This window comes from Thermochaetoides thermophila, assembly GCF_000221225.1.
Source record: "Thermochaetoides thermophila DSM 1495 unplaced genomic scaffold scf7180000011816, whole genome shotgun sequence".
Taxonomy (NCBI): domain Eukaryota; kingdom Fungi; phylum Ascomycota; class Sordariomycetes; order Sordariales; family Chaetomiaceae; genus Thermochaetoides; species Thermochaetoides thermophila.
In genome coordinates, this window is record NW_006383032.1 from 1,024,069 (window position 1) to 1,046,436 (window position 22,368).

The following is a 22,368-nucleotide window of genomic DNA, read 5'->3' on the forward strand; positions in this document are numbered from 1 at the left end:
CGAGTTACCTAGGCAAACAATGCCTCTTCCAGGCTTAAAACCATTTATCCTACTTACTACCTGAGCCAGGTAGGAAGACGCTTGTCTTCAAGACCTGCCTGAATCGTTCTTGCCTCATTGGCTTTTTCCCTCTTGGTCTCTTGAATTGTCCATATTCACTTCCTACATTTTTACTCCTTCGCAAACTGAAAGCATTCAACACTAGAGCAAGCTCGATGGACAAGGTTAGCTAAAAAAGATCGGCCACCCAGGAGGTGCTGTGTACATTTATAAAGTATGGCTTGATTGTGTAGATCTGAAAATGCGGAATATGGCATGGCAGTCTTCAATAAAAAAATTTCTCCATCTGAACGAGGAAAAAGAGAAATGTAATATTTACAAAAGCTTTTACCTTTATTGCATTTAAATTTTCTGAAAGAGTCCACTGCTTATGCAAGGGATAAAGTAACTAGTGTCAAGCCCACAACATTAACCACAGCATTAACACAAAAAAGTAACCAACCTATTTCTATCTTTACATACACAACTCTGTAAAGATAAAAGGGTAAGCCCTCCCTCCCCCTGGATTTCCTCTTAGACTTTATGCATGTCGCACTTGAAGTTAATATCATCAACCCCAGCTTTCAGCATTTCGAGACACCCGAAGGCATCTAGTTTATAAGCAGCACAACATCTGATCTTCGTAACCTTGTTACTGCTGCTGCCATATTAAAAGTGTATATAGCCAATTTACCTGCGCCACAACTCCGCTGTCAAAACAGAGACCCATCCGCCTTCCGAAAGCCAGCATACACGATCCGTTAAGTTGGAACTCTTATCACTACACTGAGTCCTTCCCACTATCTATAAGAATAAAACAGCCTTAATAGTGCCATAAAAGCTTCATGTAGATGCATCTCGAGCCCAGCATTTTATATTCATAGTTTGTCACCCAAGAATCATTGGTTGACAACTTCGCAAACACGCTCGCCCCCTTCCACACGACAACTTGCTCGTCCATCTCGCGCGCACTGCGGCTGACCAGGATGCGGTCAGCCAAGTCGGGACGTCGTATCTTCAATTTTTCCTCCAGGAACGGCGCAAAGTGCGGGATCTTGGCCCCGCCGCCCACAACCATGATGCTGCCGACCAGCTCGCGCACCTTCTTCTCGTCGCCCTTAGCTGCATGTTGGATGCTGGTCAGGATGGCCACGTCTAGGGGGGCGATGGGCAGTACGGCGTCCCGTTCGGCAGCGATTTCCTTGGCGCTTCGCTGCTGGGGCTGTTGCGAGGTCGGGTTATCAAAGGACGTGGCTGGGAGCACGGTCGTGCCGTTAGCTGGGGCTGGCGTGCCGCCGTTGCGACCGCTGGGCGCTGGGCTGCCCCCATTGGCTTCGCGAGAGGAAGCGCCAAAGATATACGGGCCTGGAACGGGCGTGCTGGCGCCGTCTGGTGCAGGAGATGGGGCTTTTGACGTGCCAGGCGTGCCAGTAGCATCAGGTCGGGAGAGAAAGTTGAAAGGCTGAGTGCGCTCTTTGCTGGGGGTGGCGGTTGGGTCGCCGTTGAAGCTGGCTGTTGCTGTTGGAGCAGCCAGAGACGGCTGGACCATAGCGAGGATGGCTAATTGTGCCGATGAGGTTGGGTCGTCGGGCATGTCAACGTCATAGGCATTGTATGAGCGGTCAATCAACTTTCGCCGACCACGCAGCTTCGTAGAGTTGTCGAAGATAGATGGGTCATAGAATCCCATCGGGGCGAGGATGACCTCATCATAAAACTTAAACTGGTACTTGCGCGTTGGCTGATTCGGAGCGCGCAAGTGGAAGTCGAAGGCCTGTACCGAGATGTTGGCCTGAGAAAGGGTACAGTACTTCATCTTCAGCTCTTCTGCCAGCAAGAAGTCATGTCGTCTGCGGAGGTTGATGTCTTGGTATGGGAAGTTGTCATAGAGCATCATCTTGATAAAGGTCTCGGTGACGTCGTAGCCACCATACTTGAGGTTAACCCTCGAGTCTTCAATGACAAGGCCATCCTCCACACATGAGATGGAGGTTTTCTGTGCTCCAACGTCGACCACACAAGCCTGGGTATAGCCGGCGCCAAAGGTAGCCGCCATACTCTCTTGGATAAATGCGACCCGTGACAAATCGAAGAATTCGATGCAGAGATGAAGGAGAAGCTCGACGTAGCGCTTGTCGTACAGATCTGGAATGACGATAACGCAGCTGTACTGTTTCCAGTCTGCCTTCTTCGTCAAACCCAGCTCCCGCCGAAGAGCACGGTCAAGCAGCATTTCGAGGTCGTCAAACAGATGTGCCCTGGTGGGATAGTCATCCTCGTTCAACCAGCCATGCTGGATTGGCCACCAAAGTTTATACTTTGGGCTCGAGTCCTCCGCAATTCGGAGAGCCTGCTGCCCGATGAAGACCTTCTGGGTTGTCCCATCTTCGGGGGCCTTGTTGACGTTCGTCCACTCGACCTGCAGCGGATCGTTGTGCTGAGAAATAATCTCGGGCTCGGTGCGGCGGTTGAAGTTGACCACGAGATCCTTGGAGTTGGGCAGCACCTTCAGCTTGTTGGCACGCATTGTGACTTTTAGGTCACTACACATCTTCTGGTATTTCTTGACCCATTCTTCCCCATACTGCTGCTCCATTGTACGACCTTCAAATTGCCGTCGTGGCAGGGCTTCGTGCATCTCAGACTCAGTCTGGGAATACTGGGTACCGAGGACCATAGGGATGGTCTTCGGCAGGGCGTCGCTGGCAAAACCGATGCGTAAGTTTTGGCTGCCTGGATGGATGACGATAATCTTAGAGGGGTCCATGGCTGCCGATGGCGCCGGGGGAGCATCCTCCTGGAGCTCGTCAAGTGGCAGCGGAACTTCGCCATTCGTGTTAGTGTTGAGGGCGCGATCACGGTCTTGAGCCGTCTTAACAAGTCGTTCCCGGTTGGCCTCGTTCTGGAGGCGCAGCGACAGGATCTGATCATCGCGCTTCATATAATCACTGATAGCAGCCAGCGTAATGTTAGGGTCGCTGATGAAAACGAGAAGCGAGGTTACCGCAGCATCCTTACGTATAATAGTTCTTTTGGTTAATGGGCTGCACCTCAGGCCAGCTTGTTTGCCTCATGCCATTGTCGGTGCGTTCCAGCCCTAGAAGGACGACGGTCAGCGCAGTCACGAGACTGACTGTAAGGCAAGAAGCGCCAACCTTCCCTGGCAAGCACACGCTCGCTCACTTTTCCCACCATCTTGAACTGCCTGTGTTCCCGTCACCGGCAAGAGAGCGAAAGAAATGTGTGGTCTTTGAATCGCAGTCGAGTGTACTCCTGCGAGGGCCAGAGCAAAGGTTGCTTCGCTAGATCAACCTGGTGATGCGAGTGCGAGGAATAAAGATAGGGCGGCTGCAATTTGGTCACGGCGACAAGAATTGTGATGTTGAAACCCAAAAATAGGTGGGCACTTTGTCGGTTTGGCCCGCTGTTAGCGGCGGGCGCTGGAACGCGATAGGCGAATCGCGGATCGAGGATCGCGGATGATAAGAGTCGGGGATCGTGAAGGTGCGGCGGAGTTGGGAAGAGGAAGGGTTGTTAACTACGGATTACATTCGCGTTCGTGGCTCCATTGGCAAAAATGTTTCGCGGTTTGTCTGCTTTGAGCCGCCAGGGCCTTTTCGGGCTGGGATTTGGGATGTGCATCAGCTCGCCAACCCCCCAACAACGGATGGCCCCAATCCCACTTGCCCACAGTATGGACGCCTCGGGCTATCGATAGGTACGACGAGGCAGCTTTCCGCATCCACGCTGCATGTTCGGACACTAGCACCGATCTGGACTAGCGTCTTGGCATCAGTCGGCGCCCAAAACCCACCGTGTGCCGCACTCAACCGACGGATCTCTCTTCGATAAAGTTATGGAATTTGACAGCAAGTGATGAAAATATGAATGAGAAGGTCTATCTACTGATGATTCAACTAACAGTTTTTCTAGGAATAGGAAGCGGAATAAGGCTTTGATAGTCCGGTCGGTCTTCCAAATGAACGTTAGGCAAATTATGTGGAATCTGGCAATCATTGCTTCCTGGTGTCATTTGTGATATATCGCCACTCAACATCAGACGGAGTAGCAGCAATAGAGCAGGGTTTATGACTTGCTTCCGCATAGCATCAGTCAACCATGTGAGAGCAGTGCGTTTAGTGTTTTGTACTTAAACCAAGCCGGAGCTTAACTCTCTGATAGGATTTCCAACCATCAACACAGCTTAGCTGCAGCACCTCCTCCCCACTCATTTCACTATCTTCTCAATACCATTGACAAAGGTTGAAATTAAACTCCATCACTATGCCTCCAGTCAAGATCTACACTGATAGCCCAATAAACCCAGCTAGAGTGTCAAGTACCACTCCAAAAGCTCCAGACAGTCAATCCGGGTCTCAAGTGCCTTCATCAAGACTCCCTCCAAGACCCACAACTACCCCTGAAACTCTCACCAGAACACGTCCCTCTCAATCCAATCTTGGAGGACTTCCCTCTCCTCCTCAGCCTGGAGCTATTCCAAATCTACGACAACAAACATCATCAGCTCGAATTCTGCCTCCTCCTCGAGCTGGTGACGTTGCCAGGCAAAGGGCTCAGGCGGGACCCGCGCCACCGATTCCAACCATGGTTTCGGCGCCGGGTCCGGGTCCGAGATCGGCCCCACTAACTACCGGCTCTTCCTACGGAGACGGTTTGAGAATTCCCGAGGAATGTCACTACCCAATCAACACTACTGCTCCGCAGAATGCCTCAGGATACTACTCGAATTACCGCCCGGCCCAGTACCAGCCTTTTCAGGAAGACGAGCGGCTGGACGATGAGGAGGGTGTACTTGATTCGGTAATCAAGTTTACCAAGGTTTTGGGGGAGAAGCTTAGCGAGGCGGAAAGCGAGGTGTGGAGGAGGATTAATGGAGATAACTAACTTGGCATTCTGGACTATGTGTGATCTCTGAGAAGGCTTGAATCGGTAGAGGGAATGCTGCGTCCAACTTGTTTGTACTCACCTCAATGAAGCAGTAAGCATTTACGGCCATAACCCACATTTTCAGGCTTTTTTATTATGTCTTCTTACCTATAGGTACTATTAAGCGGCGTATTCTTGGGTGGGCTTTGTGTTGGTCAACCGTCTAGGAAGCTGTGTCGGAGACTGACAGTTGTAATCACTAAAGTTTGAATGATGACAACAGGGGTCCTTGTAACTACACAACGTCTCCCCACCTACTGACCAGTACTTACCTACATACATGCTAACAGTCCGAGTATCATCGCGTCTCAGTCATTGTATGTGATTGGTTCGGATTGTTTCCGTTGTTGTTGGGTTTACTGTTTCTGGATGCGATGTCTGCTGCAGGGGTATAATATGGGAATATCGAGAAGTAGGTCGAGAAAAGCAAGCTAGATATGTGAGTAATAACTGCATTTTTCCTATAGGTAAACGCGTACAACACATCAACGAGCTCCTTTAAAACACATAGTTACATCTTTCCCTGCGGGTAGACACACCCAAACCGACCGGATGGACAACGGCATCCCAGTCACTATGCCTTGAGCGTCCCCTAATCTCCCACATTACCAAAAACGTAACACGGAGCAACCAGTAATCTATCCGATGCCTTGCGAGTTTCCCGTCCAGCCCTTGGTCAGAACCTTACCGGACGAACCACTTTCTAACAGATGCGATCCGTGTTCCTGCCACTCATACCCCTGGAACAGAACGACCCTGCTTGATCAAGGCGACATATTAACGCCTAAACTTTTTTCCTTAGCTGCCCAACAGTCTGGAACTGTCTTAAACGTGTTGTTACTAGCGCGTCCGGTAATTCTTCTAGGAAGGTCATAACAGTCCTTGGAGAACCTTTTCCAATCAACAAGCCCAGTGATACACTGCCGGCGCCAGTAATGACGTGGAGCTCCGCAACCGTTAGAAGTTGAACTAGGTAGTAATCCCTTTGTCGTCAAAAACTCGAAGTAAGAAGGCGCCGTACACGACAGATTACCTACGCTTCCCTGAAAAACTCCGGCCCCAAGCTCACCTGCTCTTCCCGACTGGCTGTTGTGGGTTGAGTAGGATAACATGGATGCCATCTCTAACAATGATAGGAAAGCCGCCAGTAACGCATAACCTTGTTCAGCTCTGCTTGCTATTGACCTTGAATGATGCCAGTGAGGACTGGCTGGCGCAAGATAAATGATCTATAATAATGATATGCCGAAGACAAAATGCCTAGACGCTAAACACATGAGAGTAACCTAAGTGAATTGAACTGTATGGCTGATTGTGTCTGCGTGAGGCCCTTGTCGACATCGAGAGAACGATTCGGCTAGGCAAGCGCTGGAAAAAAAATTTCCATGCCCAGCCTTTGCGAACTCCGGATGCATTCATGAGGCCGCGTCTGTTCACCATCATGTGGTTGCCAGCTCCAAGATGGAGGCGTCAACACTAAGATTTCGCCGATACCCCACATCAACAGCAGCATTCCTCACAGGTAACTGTTCAGATGGAGGGACCTGGCACACTGATAGATGGGCCACGTCCGGGGTTGGCGGCCTCTTCTGAAAGAAGGATCGCGTCATCATTGGCCGGCGATCTCCATAAGAGCCGATATATAGGCCGTGGGTAGACGGCTAAAACGAGGGAAAATTTCCTGTTTGGGAGAGCGTTGTTATGCAAACTCATGAGCTACGGTATGATCTCCGGTGGCTCCCGTGAAGGAAACGACTAGCCCACGGGATCGAGGAAGCTGTTTGCGAGCCGGCCAATATACACCACGCGCAAGGCTACCGGGCTCGCCGAATTCCGTGGGTTAGGGCCATAGCAAGCAGCAAGGGGAACCAGCATAGAACAGCTATCGAAGCCTTGAAGAAGTGTCTGAGCGCTGCAGTTGTCAGGGTCAGGATTCACAGATAATGAAACCCAAAATAAACCTTGGGCGGAGCTGCGCTCTTGGCTTCCGAGATTAGTATGAGCCCGATGTTGCCAGGCAGATGAAAGCAGTCCCTATAATCGGGGAGCCATGAAAAAAGGGCCCAAACAGGGCTCAATGACAGCCACCAAATAGAAGGCCGAGGCCGAGGGAACTCCGCAACGAAAGCCGCAGAGGTAGGCTTCCCCGCAGATAACCCTAGCTAGCGTCGGCGATTGAGGGCACGGCAGGTAAAAGCTTGGCTCGACATCACATGTACCTGACAAGGCAGATAAATAATTATTGGCTAGTTCAGCTCCAACCGCGAGCCGGTTTCCAAGTGGACGACGCGGTAGACAGCCTTATAAGTCAGCTACTTCCAGCATGATGAGGATTCCTAGGCTTGTACATGGCCTTAGGTCTCCTCTCCGGTCATTCTATAGCAATTGGACCAAACGGTATCGCCGGCAACGTGGGGGCACATTCCGAGCAATCAGAAGCCGTCAAGTTTGGGGAACTGAACAATAACGGGCAGACTCAAGTGGAAAGCTAATCCATGATTGTTGATTCGAGTTGCCTGCAGAAAGTAGCTCGAGAATAACCTTGACATCCCTGGTCGTTGATGAAGGAGTATTACTGATGAGCTTTCGAAGCAAGACATTAGTTCAAAACAAAGTCAAGGTCAAGATATTTTTGGAAGAAAGGCAAAACACATCAGGATCGTCTGGTAGATGGATGGCAGCAAGAGGTATGAGGTCCCACAGTACCATTGATCCATGGCATCATCGGTGCGCTATCTGAGCAGCGCCCAAACACCGGATGATTGGGGAAGCGAGAGGCACGATGAAGGGGGCTGAGGAATGCTGTGCTGCAACCCGACCAAATTTTGGATGTTGCGTTGGGTGAGCACTGGGTAAGCACCAGTCAGAATCAAGCGCTACTTGCCGAAGGCTAAAGTATTTCAAATATTTTGATTCTTCGCGATCGAGCGCAACACTTATTCCATTGAAACCCCGCACTGACGATTTGAAAGGTGCAAAATGTTTCTTTCGATATCGACGGTAATGGTGGTTTTCGGCTTCGACTTCGGCTTCGATGGGTAACTTGTGCTCTGGGGCCAAGAATAACGGACAAGGGGTGGTCAATAAAGATGGAGAGACGTTGCATGGTCAGTGTCCTGCGACAGATCTGAGACAGCCGAACCCCTGTCAAACCCCGCTTCGAGCCCCTGGTCGTGTTTGTTCCGCAGACCCACAAGGCGCGGGACCTTTCGCAGACACTCGACTTGTGCAACCGTGGGGTCGTCTGATTACATCAGCAGCGAATCAAGGCGCGACATGGCCCCACCACGACTTCAACCTCAAACGTCGCTCCCCCTTACTGCAAGTCGCGTCTTTTCCCTAACGTCTGTCCACTCGCTCCTGTGAATCCTGTCGACACCACCAGCAGCAAAGCAGCAAGCCGTCTTTTCCAAGACTCTCAAAGGACCAAAACACGTCCCCTGTTCATCCAGCCACTGTAGTTTCTGTCTCAAATCGAGTAAAAAATAGCCAACACACAGCAACCGTCTGTTCCATCGCGAGTGGTTTTGTGGGGTTGATGATGACCTATCGCCCCCTCGTTTGACGGTTCCAATCCAAACACTCCAGATATTTGGATTGTTTTCGCACAGTCGATTGCCTATGGCCTCGCGAATCGACAGGTTCCTGCGTCGCTCTGTGCTGCGCCTCTGAGCACGGCCGCTTGGGGATCGCCCGCTCACCTGTTGCCCATCGAACTCCCCAGTAACGGTTCTCGACAACATGGGAACAGCGCCGCTTTCTCAGCTCATAATCTCATCGGGCACCAAGGACAACGCACGGTAAGGTGAACGAGGGATCCTTGCCGACATGAAAAGTAGGTGCTTGTTCCTGTCCCGTCGCATCCACTTCTCGCCTTACTACCGGTCGAGAGGGTCAGCGACGGCAGTCATTCTGGGGTTCAACTCCTTGCCCAGTAGCCAGGTCGAGTACCTACGTGGCCCATATCCCGGTGTTGATGGCCGCAAGCCCGTGGAGACAAAGTGTGGCCTACCCTAACAGATGATCATCACGCACTCTGTCTGTAGCGTGTAGATCTGGGGCAAGGCGAAAACAGGATCGCTGCTGTAGGGTAGCTAGATCGTCTGCTTCAAAACGGCGTCCGCGGCTAATGTCTGCTTGCCAAACATGCTCAGTCGTGATCCTCGCTGCACAGCTCGGGTTGACCCGGGCTGGGCTATTCGCAATTTTCACCCTCTTTTGCACGACCGGGGAGGACTCACGAAAACACTCCACTGGATTCCCAGTCCAGGGATCGCAGGGTTGGCGTGCGAGGTTGGCTTTTTAGCTGTCCACATGTATCTCTTCCGAACGGCAGGTCTGCGTGCTCTTTCTGTTGCAACACCGAATTCGAGTTGCCGCCTGTTCTGTTTGTCTGTGTTTTCTTCCCTAGTAGATATCGAGATCTCTGTGAAGGATCTTCAACCTGGCCTATTGCGCTCTCTGCTTGGAGAGCGTGAGGTGAGACAGGCCACCTCCTCGGTATCTCTGCCACGCGGCCCTGTGCTTCTTCGGGTATCCTCCACAAGGCCAAGTCCCGGCCAGTTTTGGTTTTTGATCGACTTTTAACCCCCTTTGTCTCGTCCAAGTGGATTCAAGACCTACTTGGCTGTCAGATATATGTTCCTGAAAAAGATATCATGGATATACAATTGATATGTTATTCTGGCTCTTCTCACCTTTCTTCTCTTTTTTGGCCCGCAAATCACTCCATATCCTTGAATAAAACCCGGGGTACCTTGTCCCTTTCAGCCATTCGCCGGAGCCAGGTTCGGATATCGAACATCTGTGGGCAGCCCTGCCGGCTGCTGTTTTGTCGGGCATCCCCTACTTCCTAAAGGGGCAGCAGTCTTGTGAGTCGACTTCCTGGTTCGCCTACATCTCCCTCCACTCATACTCTCTCGTCTTCCGGTTGTCCCGCCTGCCCTGGCCCGGATGTAACCTTGCCTGGCCCTGCCCATCCGTGATCCTTGTAGTTCTTCCCCTTGGTGCCGGGCCACGCAGGGTCTCGCGCAACCACCAGTCCGTGACCGTTTGAACGGCGCGACCTCTCTAGAATCAGGGCCCACGACGCTCCGGCTTGTCCTTTCCCCCCTCCCCTGCTCGTCTTTCGACCTGGGTTCTGTTGCCCTATACTACGTAACCCCTCCGTCCTTTCTTATACCCCAAGGTTCCTGCTCCCGCCTTGACCTGTGTTCCGGAACCTCTCTTTCACTCCCTCCACCCTCGTCCCACACCCCACATAGGCTTTTTACTTTGCCTTCATACTGGCTGGCCATCCCATCCATCAGTAGTCGCTCTTTTCAGCAACGCTCGGCCGCCTGCAATTATCAGCCTCTGGTCTATAATATACCAAGAGCTGGCTCTTTCCTCCCGCTCTCGTCCGGACGGAGACTATTGGTACCAGGCTGTGGGCCTTGCTGTCCTGACCAAACGAGCAGCTGGGCTGGCCGTCTCGTGTCCGACTCACGACATTCCTTACTTGTCCTGACACCCAGGATTTTTGATTGTCGCTCCTTTGCCTCACTCATTTTTTCGACCAACTCGCTCGCGCGGCTCCCAGCCATCTTCCACGACCACTCACACCTCTTGCAAAAAGGCAACCTCGACACTCCTTGCTTCCTCGACCATCTCAACGTCAAGCATACTCATACTTCAGTGCCCATAACCTCAAATTGATGCTCGCCATCCACGTCGTTGCGCGTCTCTGAACACCACGGTACGTCGTACACAATCCACCTGCATCGTGGATCTTTGTCCGGGCCCTTCAATTATCAGGGTTCGCTCCTGTGCAAACATTCATGCTGATTTTCTTTTTTCTCCAAGACCAGGCTCCATCATCCATTCTTACCCTTCACTAATCAAGAACACCCTTCTCTTTCCCGGGTTGTATGTTTATGGCTACAACTCAAGCTCAACTGTATGCCATTCTGTCCTGCTTGTTTTCCTGCTGACCCAGGGATAACGACTTACGCATGATTTAGACGGAACCCCACCCAGGCATCTTCCCTTGACCTCAGTAAGCAAGCCAATAGGTTCCGGGAAGATAGTAATTCAATTTCGACATCCATCTCCAACATGAACGGGATCACGATGTCCGAGAAGACTGAATCAATGGTAGCGGCGCCCCAGCCAACATGGACAACGCCAGTTGCTCATGGATTGAGGCCCAGGCCTGCCACAATCCATGAAGGCTTTTCATTTTGCGTGGCCCAGGGCTTCGATGGTCTGCCGGCGTGGGATTCTTCATACCAGTTGCAGCAACCACCGAGTTCCGTCCCTCAGGACTTCTATCCCACGACTACTTTAGACAGCAGTAAGGACAGCATAACTGAATTCGAGAATGCTGGTATGCTAATGGCTGTGATAGATTCGTGGGTGCAAAAGCCTTGCGACGGGAACCTGGACATCCCAGGACTGGACAACAACGATATGCCCATTGGCCAGGCGTACACGACCGACGAAGCTGTTCAGATGCCTGCGGATATGAGATGCTCAAGTTCCCACATGGACAATGAGCAGATGTCATTTGATGGAGTGAATCCTCGCCGGATGTCGGGATCGTCCTTCACAGTGTCTACGTCAGGTGGCATGTCTGAGATGGCATCGTACGACGACTACTCGACCGGCTTTTCCGATGCACAATCTCTTTCATCGGATTACTTCCCGCCGTCCAATAGGACCTCGATGATCTCGTCAACCCAACTGTCTCCTGTCGCCTCTCCCAGGATGACACCGCAGAGCCGCTCGGAATTGGTACGGACTCAGAGTAGGGGAAGAGCCTCGCCATCGCCACGATCTGGAGTGCGCGCTGTGCCATACTCGCTTGAGAATGGACGGAACAAGCGTTGGTCTACTGGGTCCTACGGAACGGTTGCCAACCGTAGACCATCTCCTTTCGTTTATCACCCTCCTTACGACATGCAGGCTCGGTTTTCGTCCCATCAGCCGTCTTCCGCGATCGGGAATGGCCAACTGCCCCTGACTTATGGCAACCTCCAGGCTACACAGCAACACCCTTACTGGCTGAATAGTGATCCATATCAACGTAACAATATGCTCTTACCAAGTCAGCTGCCATCGCAAGCATATCATCCGGAGATGCAGCAATTCAGTGCTCCTCCACTGATGTCACACGGCATCTTCCGTATGCTTTCGAGCAATGCGGACCCCAGCTCCCTCCACAACCACTACGCCGACTCGGAGCCGCCAGACCTGTACGCTTCATTGCATGAGGAGCAAGTCCCTCCTCCCCCGGAGGACATGAACCCTAGCGACCCAGACCTCGTCCCTCACGAGCAGGAACTCAGATTTGAGGGCGACTTATACACTCCCAAGTGGGTTCGTGGCCACGGCAACAAGCGCGAGGGTTGGTGCGGTATCTGTAAGCCAGGCCGCTGGCTCGTCCTGAAGAACTCGGCGTTTTGGTATGACAAGAGCTTCACACACGGCATCAGCGCCGCAACCGGTGCTCCCTTCGCCGAACCAGTAGAGACAAGGCGTATGGACGGCAACCCTGATGTGTGGGAAGGTCTTTGTGGGAGCTGCAATGAGTGGATTGCACTCGTAAGCAGCAAGAAAAAGGGCACGACATGGTTCAGACATGCGTATAAGGTGAGTTATCCCTACAGTGGCCTGTACAGAAGATTACCAGACTAACAAGGCGTCAGTGCCACTCTCACCCCAAGATTAAGGATGCACCGAAGCGGAGAAGAGAAAACAGCAACTCACGTGCTCTAGCAGCATCAAACGTAGCTAGCAACAAGCCGAAGCAGGAGTGTATCACTCCGCAGATGACGCCAGCTACAACAATGACGGGCGAAACACCAACGCCTGCCAAGACAGCTACGGCCCCGGCTCCTCCTCCTCCTGAGACACAACAGCCCCTGTCGTCGTCCCAGCCTCAGCAGCAACAGACACCGCAACAGGAGCCGTTGCAGCCGCAGCTTCATACACCGTCAACGCCATTGCAACGCCCGCACTTCCAACCGCAGCCTCCGCCTCGGCCTGCTCGGTCGCTAGCTCCACCTCCATTGCCGCCTAGGTCCTCGTCAATCATGACGCCCTTGCCGACAGTGACCACCGTCAACGGGATGCCTATGATCTAATTGGAGAGGCAGCTGCTTTATTTTCTCCCTCCGTTCTGTTCCCGCGTCCGCATCCAACCGTCGCTGAAAACAAAAAAATCAATTCTTTCTATTGCATCTCCCTTCTCTCACCTCTAATGCCGTTATGACTAAGAAGGAAAAAGAAGCGAGAATCGTTCTGATGGATGATGACCTTGACGACTGGTTTTTTGGAAACAACAACACACCTGGCGTGGGTTATAGACCGGACAGATTGGGAACGACATATGGCATGATAAGGGATAGGGGTTGGTTTCTTTTGGTTTGGAGGCGGGTATAGCTGCGGATGCAGATGATGGGTGATGACTCGTGTTTTGTTCCTTTCCCCTTCTTTGGTTCCGGTTCCGTTTTGCCTTCTTGCCTTCCTTCTTCCCTTTGTCCACAACCAGGTTGTGGATAAAAAGGGCCAGGTTCCTAACTATTCAACCCAATTTGGCTCGTTTGAGATTACATTTTCTGGTTCTTCGCTACACTTTCTTGTTTGCTTTGTGGCCTTCCCGGATGTCAATTTATCTCCCCCCTCCCCCCTCCTCCCCCCTTCTGTTCGTTTAAATACTCTTTTGCATCAGTTGTTCTAGCACTTTGTTTCTATCATCTCCTTATTTCCCTGCATCACGAAACTCGCACCGTAAGTAGCTTTAGTATTCCCTCAAGTAGATAGACACCTTTAGGTTGTATTGCTTTCAATCTGTTGATACCCCAAAGGGAGGAAAGTTTGTATATGGAACGGGGAAAGAGGGAAGCGAGGGTATGAGGCTTCAGGTTTGAGAGAGGAATGGATGAATGGGCGGGATTCTGAGATGGAGTTAGTATAGAGTGTTGGGAAGATCCGTCTCTTGGTCTTTTGGATAGCTGGATATAGGTAGCAGGATCAATGGTATTGGGAAAATTGTCAACAGATTTTGGTTTGTTTATTATTTTTGTTCCATCAGTTCTAGTTCTGTGGATTCTTGTGAGCATCTGAGGATATACCAGCACTAGGTCTTCTGTCTTGTTCATTGATCCAGTGTCGCATCGATCACCTTTCTGAGTTTAAAAGCTTGTTCCGATTGAGAATTTTGCGTTCTGCAACTCAGGGACGGTCCTCCTGAACTTTATCACAAAATACCTGCCGGTCAGAAAACGCGGCTGACGCGACTTTTCTCCTGCCCTATGGACTTTGTGGACAGGGATGTTTAAGTGTTTGCATGCTCAGCTGCGCTCGGCCCTGATGTGGCTGGGTGGAGGTCATTCATATTTTCGTTGGAACTGTATGCAAAAAGTTACTTCCACCGGATATACTATATCGTCAGACTTACGATTCTGAATACCATTCTGTTGAAGTCGGCGTCTAATATGGATACTCCATAAAATATAAATGGAAAAGTTCAAAGCCCAAGTGTGTCCGATGAGCGTTGAAATAGAGACTCCACACAGTGTTCTTTTGACACCAATCGGAGCTTGGATGTTCTTCCCCACTGCTGTTGCTGGTCAAACTCTCACTTCGTAGAAGTCATCTGTCCGGCTTCACCATCTTCGACCGGATCGAATTCCATGTAACTCGGGATTAGACGCTGAGAGAAAGGATCAGTTGGACTAAAAGATGTAATAGGTTCATTCTTGATGTACGGAATACTACTCGGAGTGCGTTTCAGGACCAGTGGTTGTGTGTGCATTGACCCAGAAACGGGCAGAAAGCGCAACAAACCGACTTAGAGTACACCATTCGTCATGTTTGTGAGCCCCCAGGTTGGCTTGTAGCACGAGACATTTTCAGCTCTGAATCAGATCTTCTTGGTCCTTCATTCATTCCATTTCCCTGCATCTCAGCTGTGCCTGGCTCTGCCGCTGACCTGCAGCTTCGCCGTCAGCTCGACCCACTAAGCACTTACTCAGCATCTTAAACACTTCTGTCCGATAATACAACAAGTTCAGAGTTCATGGCCAGTTGAAGATATTTGCGAGAGACTTGACGTAGCTAATCCAGACGTCAAGCCATGTTTTTGACCAGGGGAAGGCGTGTCAAGCTGGTTAACTTAAAACTCTTCATGCAGCTGCCTGCGAGCTATCTTGCCCGATGCACATAGCCTATAGACGCATATTAAATGAAGCCATACGGGTATTTATGTGGAGTCTCGAGCCGTAGCTCAGAGGACATTTCTCAAGGTTCTTTCCAGTATCACAAAACAGAAAAAAGAAATAAACTCCGAAGTGTGAAGCTCTAAAGGAGCAAGGAAGCTGTTGCTCCACAGAACCTGGGCACTCCCATCACCAATTTCTAATCTTATCGGCCTCGTCTCCTTTTGACGTCTTCGTTTCCATAACCAGCCAGCTTGTATCTGCACCGTACAGAATCGAGCCGGACACAAAGGTACCAAAGAGCGCCAGAAGGGTGTGGCTTGATATCAATTGGGCTTTCTATATACTTTCTGTTGTCAAGCCTGGCACTCTCAATCTATTATGCCCGCCATCCGACGAATTTGGGCTCCGGTGTCTTCACGACGTTGACGATGGTTACCTTCCCATAGGGCACTAACTTCAATTTGCCCATGCAACCATCCGGCTTTGCAACGCTTGGTTCCGTGCAGACTGGCCATGGCTCCCTTTTCTCCTCCCCGAACAATGCAAATGGTACCAGATGCTGGCGAGATAACTGCCTATTACGGGGCGTTCCGGCCAGGCAGAACTGTGGGGCCAGGCCTCGCTCAACACCGCTAGTGCACACAGTGTATACAGCGCCGGGCTGGCCAGCGTGACAAAGTACTTAGCTCAGCAGCATCCCTCAGCCTGCACTACAATGCGAACTCGAAGATGCTGATCGCCATCGACGCTGGACTCTGCCGTTCCTTCTGACTGGCAGATCGATCGCATCTCCTCCCTGCTCCCTGCTTGGAGCGTTGGACCTGTGCCAGGTCCACTGACTGCTGCACCCCCACCTGTCCGCTGCACACAACAGACGGACCAATTTCGAGCCTTCCAGCCACCATAGGTCCTGGTGCCAACAAGCTACAGTAAAGCCCCTTAGCCGCCCCCCTCAGTCAGCCAGTTAGGGGAACACAGGAAGGTGAGCAGGCTGGTGGTCTCGTGCTGCGTTTTAATCGAATCTGCGGACGCCGTACGCGGCCTCTTCGACTGGTTCTGGCATCCCACGAAAAGCCTGACGCCAAATTCTCCAGGCGAAGCTTTTGTCCTGCTCGACACTCCACAGCCGCCGGTGATATCGATCAATTCCACAGCGCATGTACATCCAACACGCACGGAATCCTTGCCATACCTACCAGCTGCGTCCCGAACAATCCTCTATCCCTTAGCCTTACTAGCTTTGCATACCTCCATCCACTGATTCCAGGGACTCCGCCAGTCGGCATCCACATCCAGGCTGCAGTTTGCAGCTGCGGCCGCCAGCGCTTCCGGTTGCCAGTCCCACCAGCACAGACCTGGCTTCGAATTCGATACAGATTACAGTTCTCCAGTACAGATACAACTTTTTTGCACCTCGTCCTCTTGCCCTTCGGGAGTCTCAGCGAGAGACCAACTCCTCCTCCTTCTCCCCTTCGAACTTACCTTCCGGGCTCTCCAAAGTGTCTGCAGCCTTTAGCTGGCGGCATTCTATCTGGCTCAACGCACACTGTCTGCGTCCAGGTTCGTCCCATAGCTAGACTCGTTAACGCCCTACATCTCCATCACTTGGCCTCGCCAGAAAATGCCCGCCTGCTGACTTGCCGTATCGTCCTCAGCTTAATCTCCTTGGTTGCCCCGGAACAAATGTTGACGACGACGATTGGGTGACGAAAACATACTTGATTCAGACATACTGCTCCTGAGGCCCGGCTCAGTGCTGCCAAAATTTGCCCGGCTGCTCTTCCCGTCCAACGGCTCGACTGTTGCTGTGTCTTGTGCAAACATCTACACCGCTTGCATCTTACGGCCATGTTGTGCTCGAGAGTCCATATATAAACTTGAGACATAACCATAACCTGCTATGAGTGCAGATCAGCCTGCTTCCAGGTTCGTCTTGCTCGCTCTCGAGCCCAATATGCCGAACCCTCATACCCGCTCCAGGTCGAGTTGCTGACGATCCATATCCCCAGTTTTGCTGATTCAACCCCCCGTCCTCCCACCCCAAAACGGACTCCGAAGCTCGCCATCCTACCGAGTCCTGTCTTCGAAACGCCAAAGAACAACCAAGGGCGTTCCGACGAGTCAACTGGGTGGACGCCTCGCTTTGCCGAGGAATTTTCCGTCTTCAATTCTACTCCAGGGAACTTCAAAAGCCTGCTCCAGAGCCCATTTCCCGACTTCAGCCTCGGCACTCCGTTCTCTGCTCCCTCGCGTCAGAAGGATCACTTATTGACGGAACCTATTGTTGAGAGTGCCGTCCATGCGAACGAGCTCTCTCCAGAACCCAACCAGACACAGCCTCCTGTCGAGTCGTCCAAAGCACTGCAGTCACCGCCAACCTCGGAGTGTACCCCGGCCTTCAGCGATTCAGCCAGTGTTGAACTTCCTTCTGGCCCAGGTGAAAGGTCTGCCAAAAAGTCACGCCGCAACACGGCAGGTCAAGAGACCCAAAGACAGGTAGCAACTCCACCGCCCACAGCACGCAAAGGTGAACGCAAGATTGCCCCCAAGCTTGACACAAGCGCCATGCAAAATGACCAGGACTTCGACCCCCAGTCGCATTTTATGGCGACGGCCCCGCAAGGCGTGGGTAACTTTATGACAACTCAGGGTAATATGTTTGGTTATCCTCTTTCAGCTCCCGCAGCCGCACCTGGATTTGATCCGCAGAGGTCTTTTTGGGATGCCGACTCCAGCTTAGCTGGCATGGAGATTGACTTCGGGGCCAATGGTGCAGGCATGTTCCAATCCTCGGCATCTCAACAGGATGGGGGCTCCGTGGACTGGATCAGGACAAACCCGTTGCTGCATGCCCAAGGAGGGCTGATGAGCCATGCAAACGGACAAGTTTCTCATGGGGATTGTCAAGCTGCTCTTGTGTCCCAGCCACCCGTATCGATGCTTGTAACGTCGGCGGATGCGCATGCCATGTTTGCTACTACCAGCTATCCGACGCCAATTGATGATCCGTTCGGAATAAGTGGTAATCCTGGAGGTGCAGTAAATCCTGGGCTGCTCCTCAGCCGGCCACCGTCAGCTAGTATGGACCCTGCACCGTCTTTTAATCAACAGCCCGTACGGGCTCCAAGTTCATCGCTTCTTCCTGCAGCCGATGATGATCGGCAGATTTCCCCTAGTCGGGGTTCCTCCTCGTCGGCGACATCAGCGTCGACATGTGGCCAAAAAGCTAGCGGGAAGGGCGAGTTACGGCGTTCAGCAAGCGCTAAGGACAGCCCCCGAAAACCCGACCGGACGATGTCGAGCTCTCCGGTCAAGGGTGTTGTGCGCCTAGACCTTTCTCGTAGCCTCAGCGAAAACCGGGGCAAGAAGACGACGGCGACTGCGCGGCCGTCTCTACCACCTCTTGCGCCAGCTCCTCGCCCGCAGTCTCAGTTGATGAGCAGTGCAGGCATGGGTGTAAACAGGCCTATCATGCCACATCCACCCCAAAGACCGCATATGGCGAGATCTTTGCCGCCAAAGACCAGTAGCAGCAACAGTAGCAGCTCCGGCCATCACCATCATCGGCTCCCCAGCCTGACTTCGATCCCTGAGGCCTCACCAGGGCCACAGATGCGAACCCAGGCTAAATTTACGATTGATGAGAATGGCCGAGCGCACGTAGAGACGATAGTCGTGGTGAACGAGCCGCCACCGAGTACACATAAGAGGCATAGCATATACGCGCTGCCGCGCCGGCCGAGGCCAGAATGGGATTCTTCGGATGACGAGAGTTCCTCGTCAACGGACGACGAACCCATCATCATCCCAAGTCGGAATGCGTCATTCGCGCTTCCTGACCCCCGGAAGCCAAGCGCGATTCGTTCGTTCCAAAGCTCTCAGAAGAGCATGAGTGAGCGCAGCGTCAGCTCAGCATCATTCTCATCGTGCGCGAGCTTCAGCAATAGCAGCAGCCGGCCTGGGTCGCAGCGTCGCGGTGGCACGGCCAACGATAGCGATGAAGAGACGGTAGTGAACGACACGACACCAACACGCAGCAATGGCAATGCTTTGAGCGAGCTGCAGAAACTGCGGGAGTCGCGTCAGAGGCAGCAGCAACTGGTGAGTGCATCGAAGCAGAACCAGTTCTCGTCGGCATCCTACCTAGGACAGCTCCTAGCTTCATCACCGGCGAAATTGAGCGAAGCGAATCTTCCGACGCCAACGACGGGATCACGGCGGCAGAGAATCCGTTGTGTGTGTAACAGGTCCGATGCGGGACGGGATGAGCTTTTGGTGACATGGTAAGCCATAGCTCTACGACCGATTTGACTCTGAGAATGTCCCTGTGTTTGTTAGAGGAGCGATAGGGATTTGCTAATTATCAACAGCCAAGCGTGTGAGTTTCAGGTTCACGCGGTCTGCGCAAACCTCACGCCACGGACGTTGCCGAAGATCTATATCTGCGCGTTCTGTGCCGACACTCCCAATGTGCGAGCAGGTCGGATTCGGGATGCGCTAAACAGTACCAGCAACGGTGCTCGCATGCCGTCGTCGTCAGGCGGTGCACCAGCATCAGCTTCTTCGCCGCTGGCTCATAAGTCGTTTAAGCCGTTTCGATAACGGCTCATGCCATGAAGCCATTCCTTTTGGACCACACCGTATATACATAAATAATAACGAAAAAAAGGATTTGATGAATTGGATTGACAAATGAATTTCATTGGATTGTCGAGCAAAGCCAGGTGTCTGTTTCCATTGTCACTTAATGGACGGGACTGTCGGAGGAACATACACAAAGATTATGCCATGTTTAAAGAGACGACAGACGTGGGCCGGCAACGGCTTACAAGATATATCCACAGTTTTTATCGACTGGCCTATGGTCTTATGTATCACTCGTGGCCGTGGCCATGATTACTTCCTACCTTAGTCTACAATGGCGCCACGGAATCCAGATGATGACGAATGCGTACGATACCCGAACTAAGTTGCCTGATGTATGAAGCGCCACATGAAATAGCTACTACCTATATGTTTCCTTTGAACTTTGCAAATAATACTAAGAACTATAGCCAGACATCGGCGTCATGTCATCATGCAACCAGACCATCGGTCCCTGGATGCAGTCAGCCGAACCCGGGGCTCCGGAACCGCAGGGGGCTGATGCCGACGCCCGAGCGGATCCGAAGTGTCTCGCTGTCCCAGGGGGTCGCCGACTTCGGAAGGCGGGGTTCAAGGAACACCTGGGATCGCGATGGCATTGGATGAGGTCAGGGAAGCGAACGCGGGGCTCCATCGGCTCTGCTTTTAAATCTCAAACTGGAGCTTCGTTGCCAACCAAAACCTTATATACTCTTGTCGGTACTATTTCGCTCGAGAAGCTTCAAGTCCGAGATTTAACACTTCTTTGAATTAAACTAAAGGGCAGGCAGGTACGGCGCCAGCAGCAACGCAGCTTGATTGACTCGGTAAAGTTTGTGCCCCACCATCGGCTCTCGTCCAGTCCTAAGGTCCGGGCAGGGAAAGCTGGAGCTGGGGCTGGAAGTCATCGGCTGACCTCCTGACCTGAGCAATTCTAGGCTGAGGACACAACACACACAAGACATCAACGACAGCACAGCAAACATGGCGACACATAACATTGTTGTTTTTGCTGGTGACCACTGCGGTCCTGAGGTATTTATATCGTTCACTCAATGAGAGAACAACTGAGTGGGATTGGCTGACTGGCGTGTTTTATTATATATATATAGGTTGTTGCTGAGGCCATCAAGGTACGTTTGAGCTGACCTTTGTTTTGCTTGCTGGCGACATAAGTTGTCGCCAGTTTCACGCGCTTCGCTTTGGACTGTCCCACCGTTCCACTAGCAGGGCAGGAAGCTCGCAGAGCACAAGCTGACTGTTGATATTTGTTTCACAACTGTAGGTCCTCAAGGCCATTGAGGAACACAGCCCGTCGGCCGGCAAGTTCAATCTGCAGGAGCACCCTCTCGGTGGTGTGAGTAATTCCCTCTCAAGTCTAGCAATCACGCATTTTCCGACTGCTGTGACTAACGCTGGGATAGGCTTCCATCAACAAGCATGGCGTTCCCTTGACCGATGAGGCCCTCGCTGCTGCCAAGGCTGCCGATGCCGTCCTTCTGGGAGCCATTGGCGGTCCCGAATGGGGACCCTCGTCGCCCGTCCGCCCCGAGCAGGGCCTACTGAAGCTGCGCAAGGAGCTCGGCACCTTCGGCAACCTGCGCCCATGCAGCTTCGCCTCTGACCTCCTCGTCAACAGCTCCCCCTTGAAGCCCGAGGTCTGCCGCGGTACTGACTTTGTCGTCGTCCGTGAGCTCACTGGCGGCATCTACTTCGGCGATCGCAAGGAGGACGATGGCTCGGGGTTCGCCCTCGACACCGAGCCCTACTCGCGCGAGGAGATTGAGCGGATCGCTCGTTTGGCTGGCTTCCTGGCCCTCGCGCGCAACCCGCCTGCCAAAGTCTGGAGCTTGGACAAGGCCAACGTGCTTGCGACCAGCCGTCTGTGGCGGAAGGTCGTCACTGAAGTATTCGAGAAGGAGTTCCCCCAGCTGGAGCTGCAGCATCAGCTGATCGACAGCGCGGCGATGATCATGGTCAAGAACCCGCGTGCCCTGAACGGTATCGTCATCACCAGTAACTTGTTCGGTGACATCATCAGCGACGAGGCTTCCGTCATCCCTGGCAGCATCGGTCTGCTGCCCAGCGCCAGCCTGGGCGGTATCCCTGACGGCAATGGCAAGTGCAACGGTATCTATGAGCCTATTCACGGCTCGGCTCCCGATATTTCGGGCAAGGGTATTGTCAACCCCATCGGCACCATTCTGTCTGTCGCCATGATGCTCCGCTACTCGCTCAACCTGCCCAAGGAGGCCAATGCCGTTGAAGAGGCCGTCAAGCGCGCCATTGACGGCGGTGTTCGCACTCGTGACCTTGGCGGCACTGCTGGCACCAAGGAGATGGGTGATGCTGTTGTTGCAGAGCTGGTGAAGCTCCTCAAGGAGTAAGAGTTTTCTCCAGGCAAGTCAATCATGGGTTTAGGAGATTCCCGTGATACTAGTAGAGCGCAATATTTCCTTGGTCTGGGTTACTGAAAAAAAATGGATGGGATTGTACATAAAATGGGGATTTTCACTTAAAAGTGGCGCCAGTATTGAATTTATTCGTTGGATCC

The 22,368-nt window shown here is 52.4% G+C and overlaps 4 protein-coding genes across 4 annotated transcripts; 3 read left to right on the plus strand and 1 right to left on the minus strand.

The window, feature by feature from the left end:
- Nucleotides 1-862: 862 nt before the first annotated feature.
- On the minus strand, nucleotides 863-3,234 carry CTHT_0023770 (putative actin-related protein; the record flags this gene model as incomplete). The annotated part of the gene is made up of 3 exons (XM_006692777.1): nucleotides 863-2,987; nucleotides 3,058-3,136; nucleotides 3,195-3,234. The coding sequence occupies 3 exons, from the start codon at nucleotides 3,232-3,234 to the stop codon at nucleotides 863-865; spliced, it is 2,244 nt and encodes a 747-aa protein (XP_006692840.1).
- A 1,410-nt stretch (nucleotides 3,235-4,644) lies between these two features.
- On the plus strand, nucleotides 4,645-4,944 carry CTHT_0023780 (uncharacterized protein; the record flags this gene model as incomplete). The annotated part of the gene is made up of 1 exon (XM_006692778.1): nucleotides 4,645-4,944. The coding sequence occupies one exon, from the start codon at nucleotides 4,645-4,647 to the stop codon at nucleotides 4,942-4,944; it is 300 nt and encodes a 99-aa protein (XP_006692841.1).
- Nucleotides 4,945-11,082: 6,138 nt separating this feature from the next.
- CTHT_0023790 (uncharacterized protein) lies at nucleotides 11,083-13,112 on the plus strand (the record flags this gene model as incomplete). Its single annotated transcript, XM_006692779.1, has 3 exons — nucleotides 11,083-11,320; nucleotides 11,375-12,618; nucleotides 12,675-13,112. 3 exons carry the CDS (start codon nucleotides 11,083-11,085, stop codon nucleotides 13,110-13,112), a joined length of 1,920 nt encoding a protein of 639 aa, XP_006692842.1.
- Nucleotides 13,113-17,091: 3,979 nt separating this feature from the next.
- On the plus strand, nucleotides 17,092-22,201 carry CTHT_0023800 (putative 3-isopropylmalate protein; the record flags this gene model as incomplete). Its single annotated transcript, XM_006692780.1, has 7 exons — nucleotides 17,092-17,117; nucleotides 17,201-19,292; nucleotides 20,246-20,442; nucleotides 20,753-20,849; nucleotides 20,927-20,947; nucleotides 21,100-21,171; nucleotides 21,239-22,201. 7 exons carry the CDS (start codon nucleotides 17,092-17,094, stop codon nucleotides 22,199-22,201), a joined length of 3,468 nt encoding a protein of 1,155 aa, XP_006692843.1.
- Between the last annotated feature and the right edge of the window lie 167 nt (nucleotides 22,202-22,368).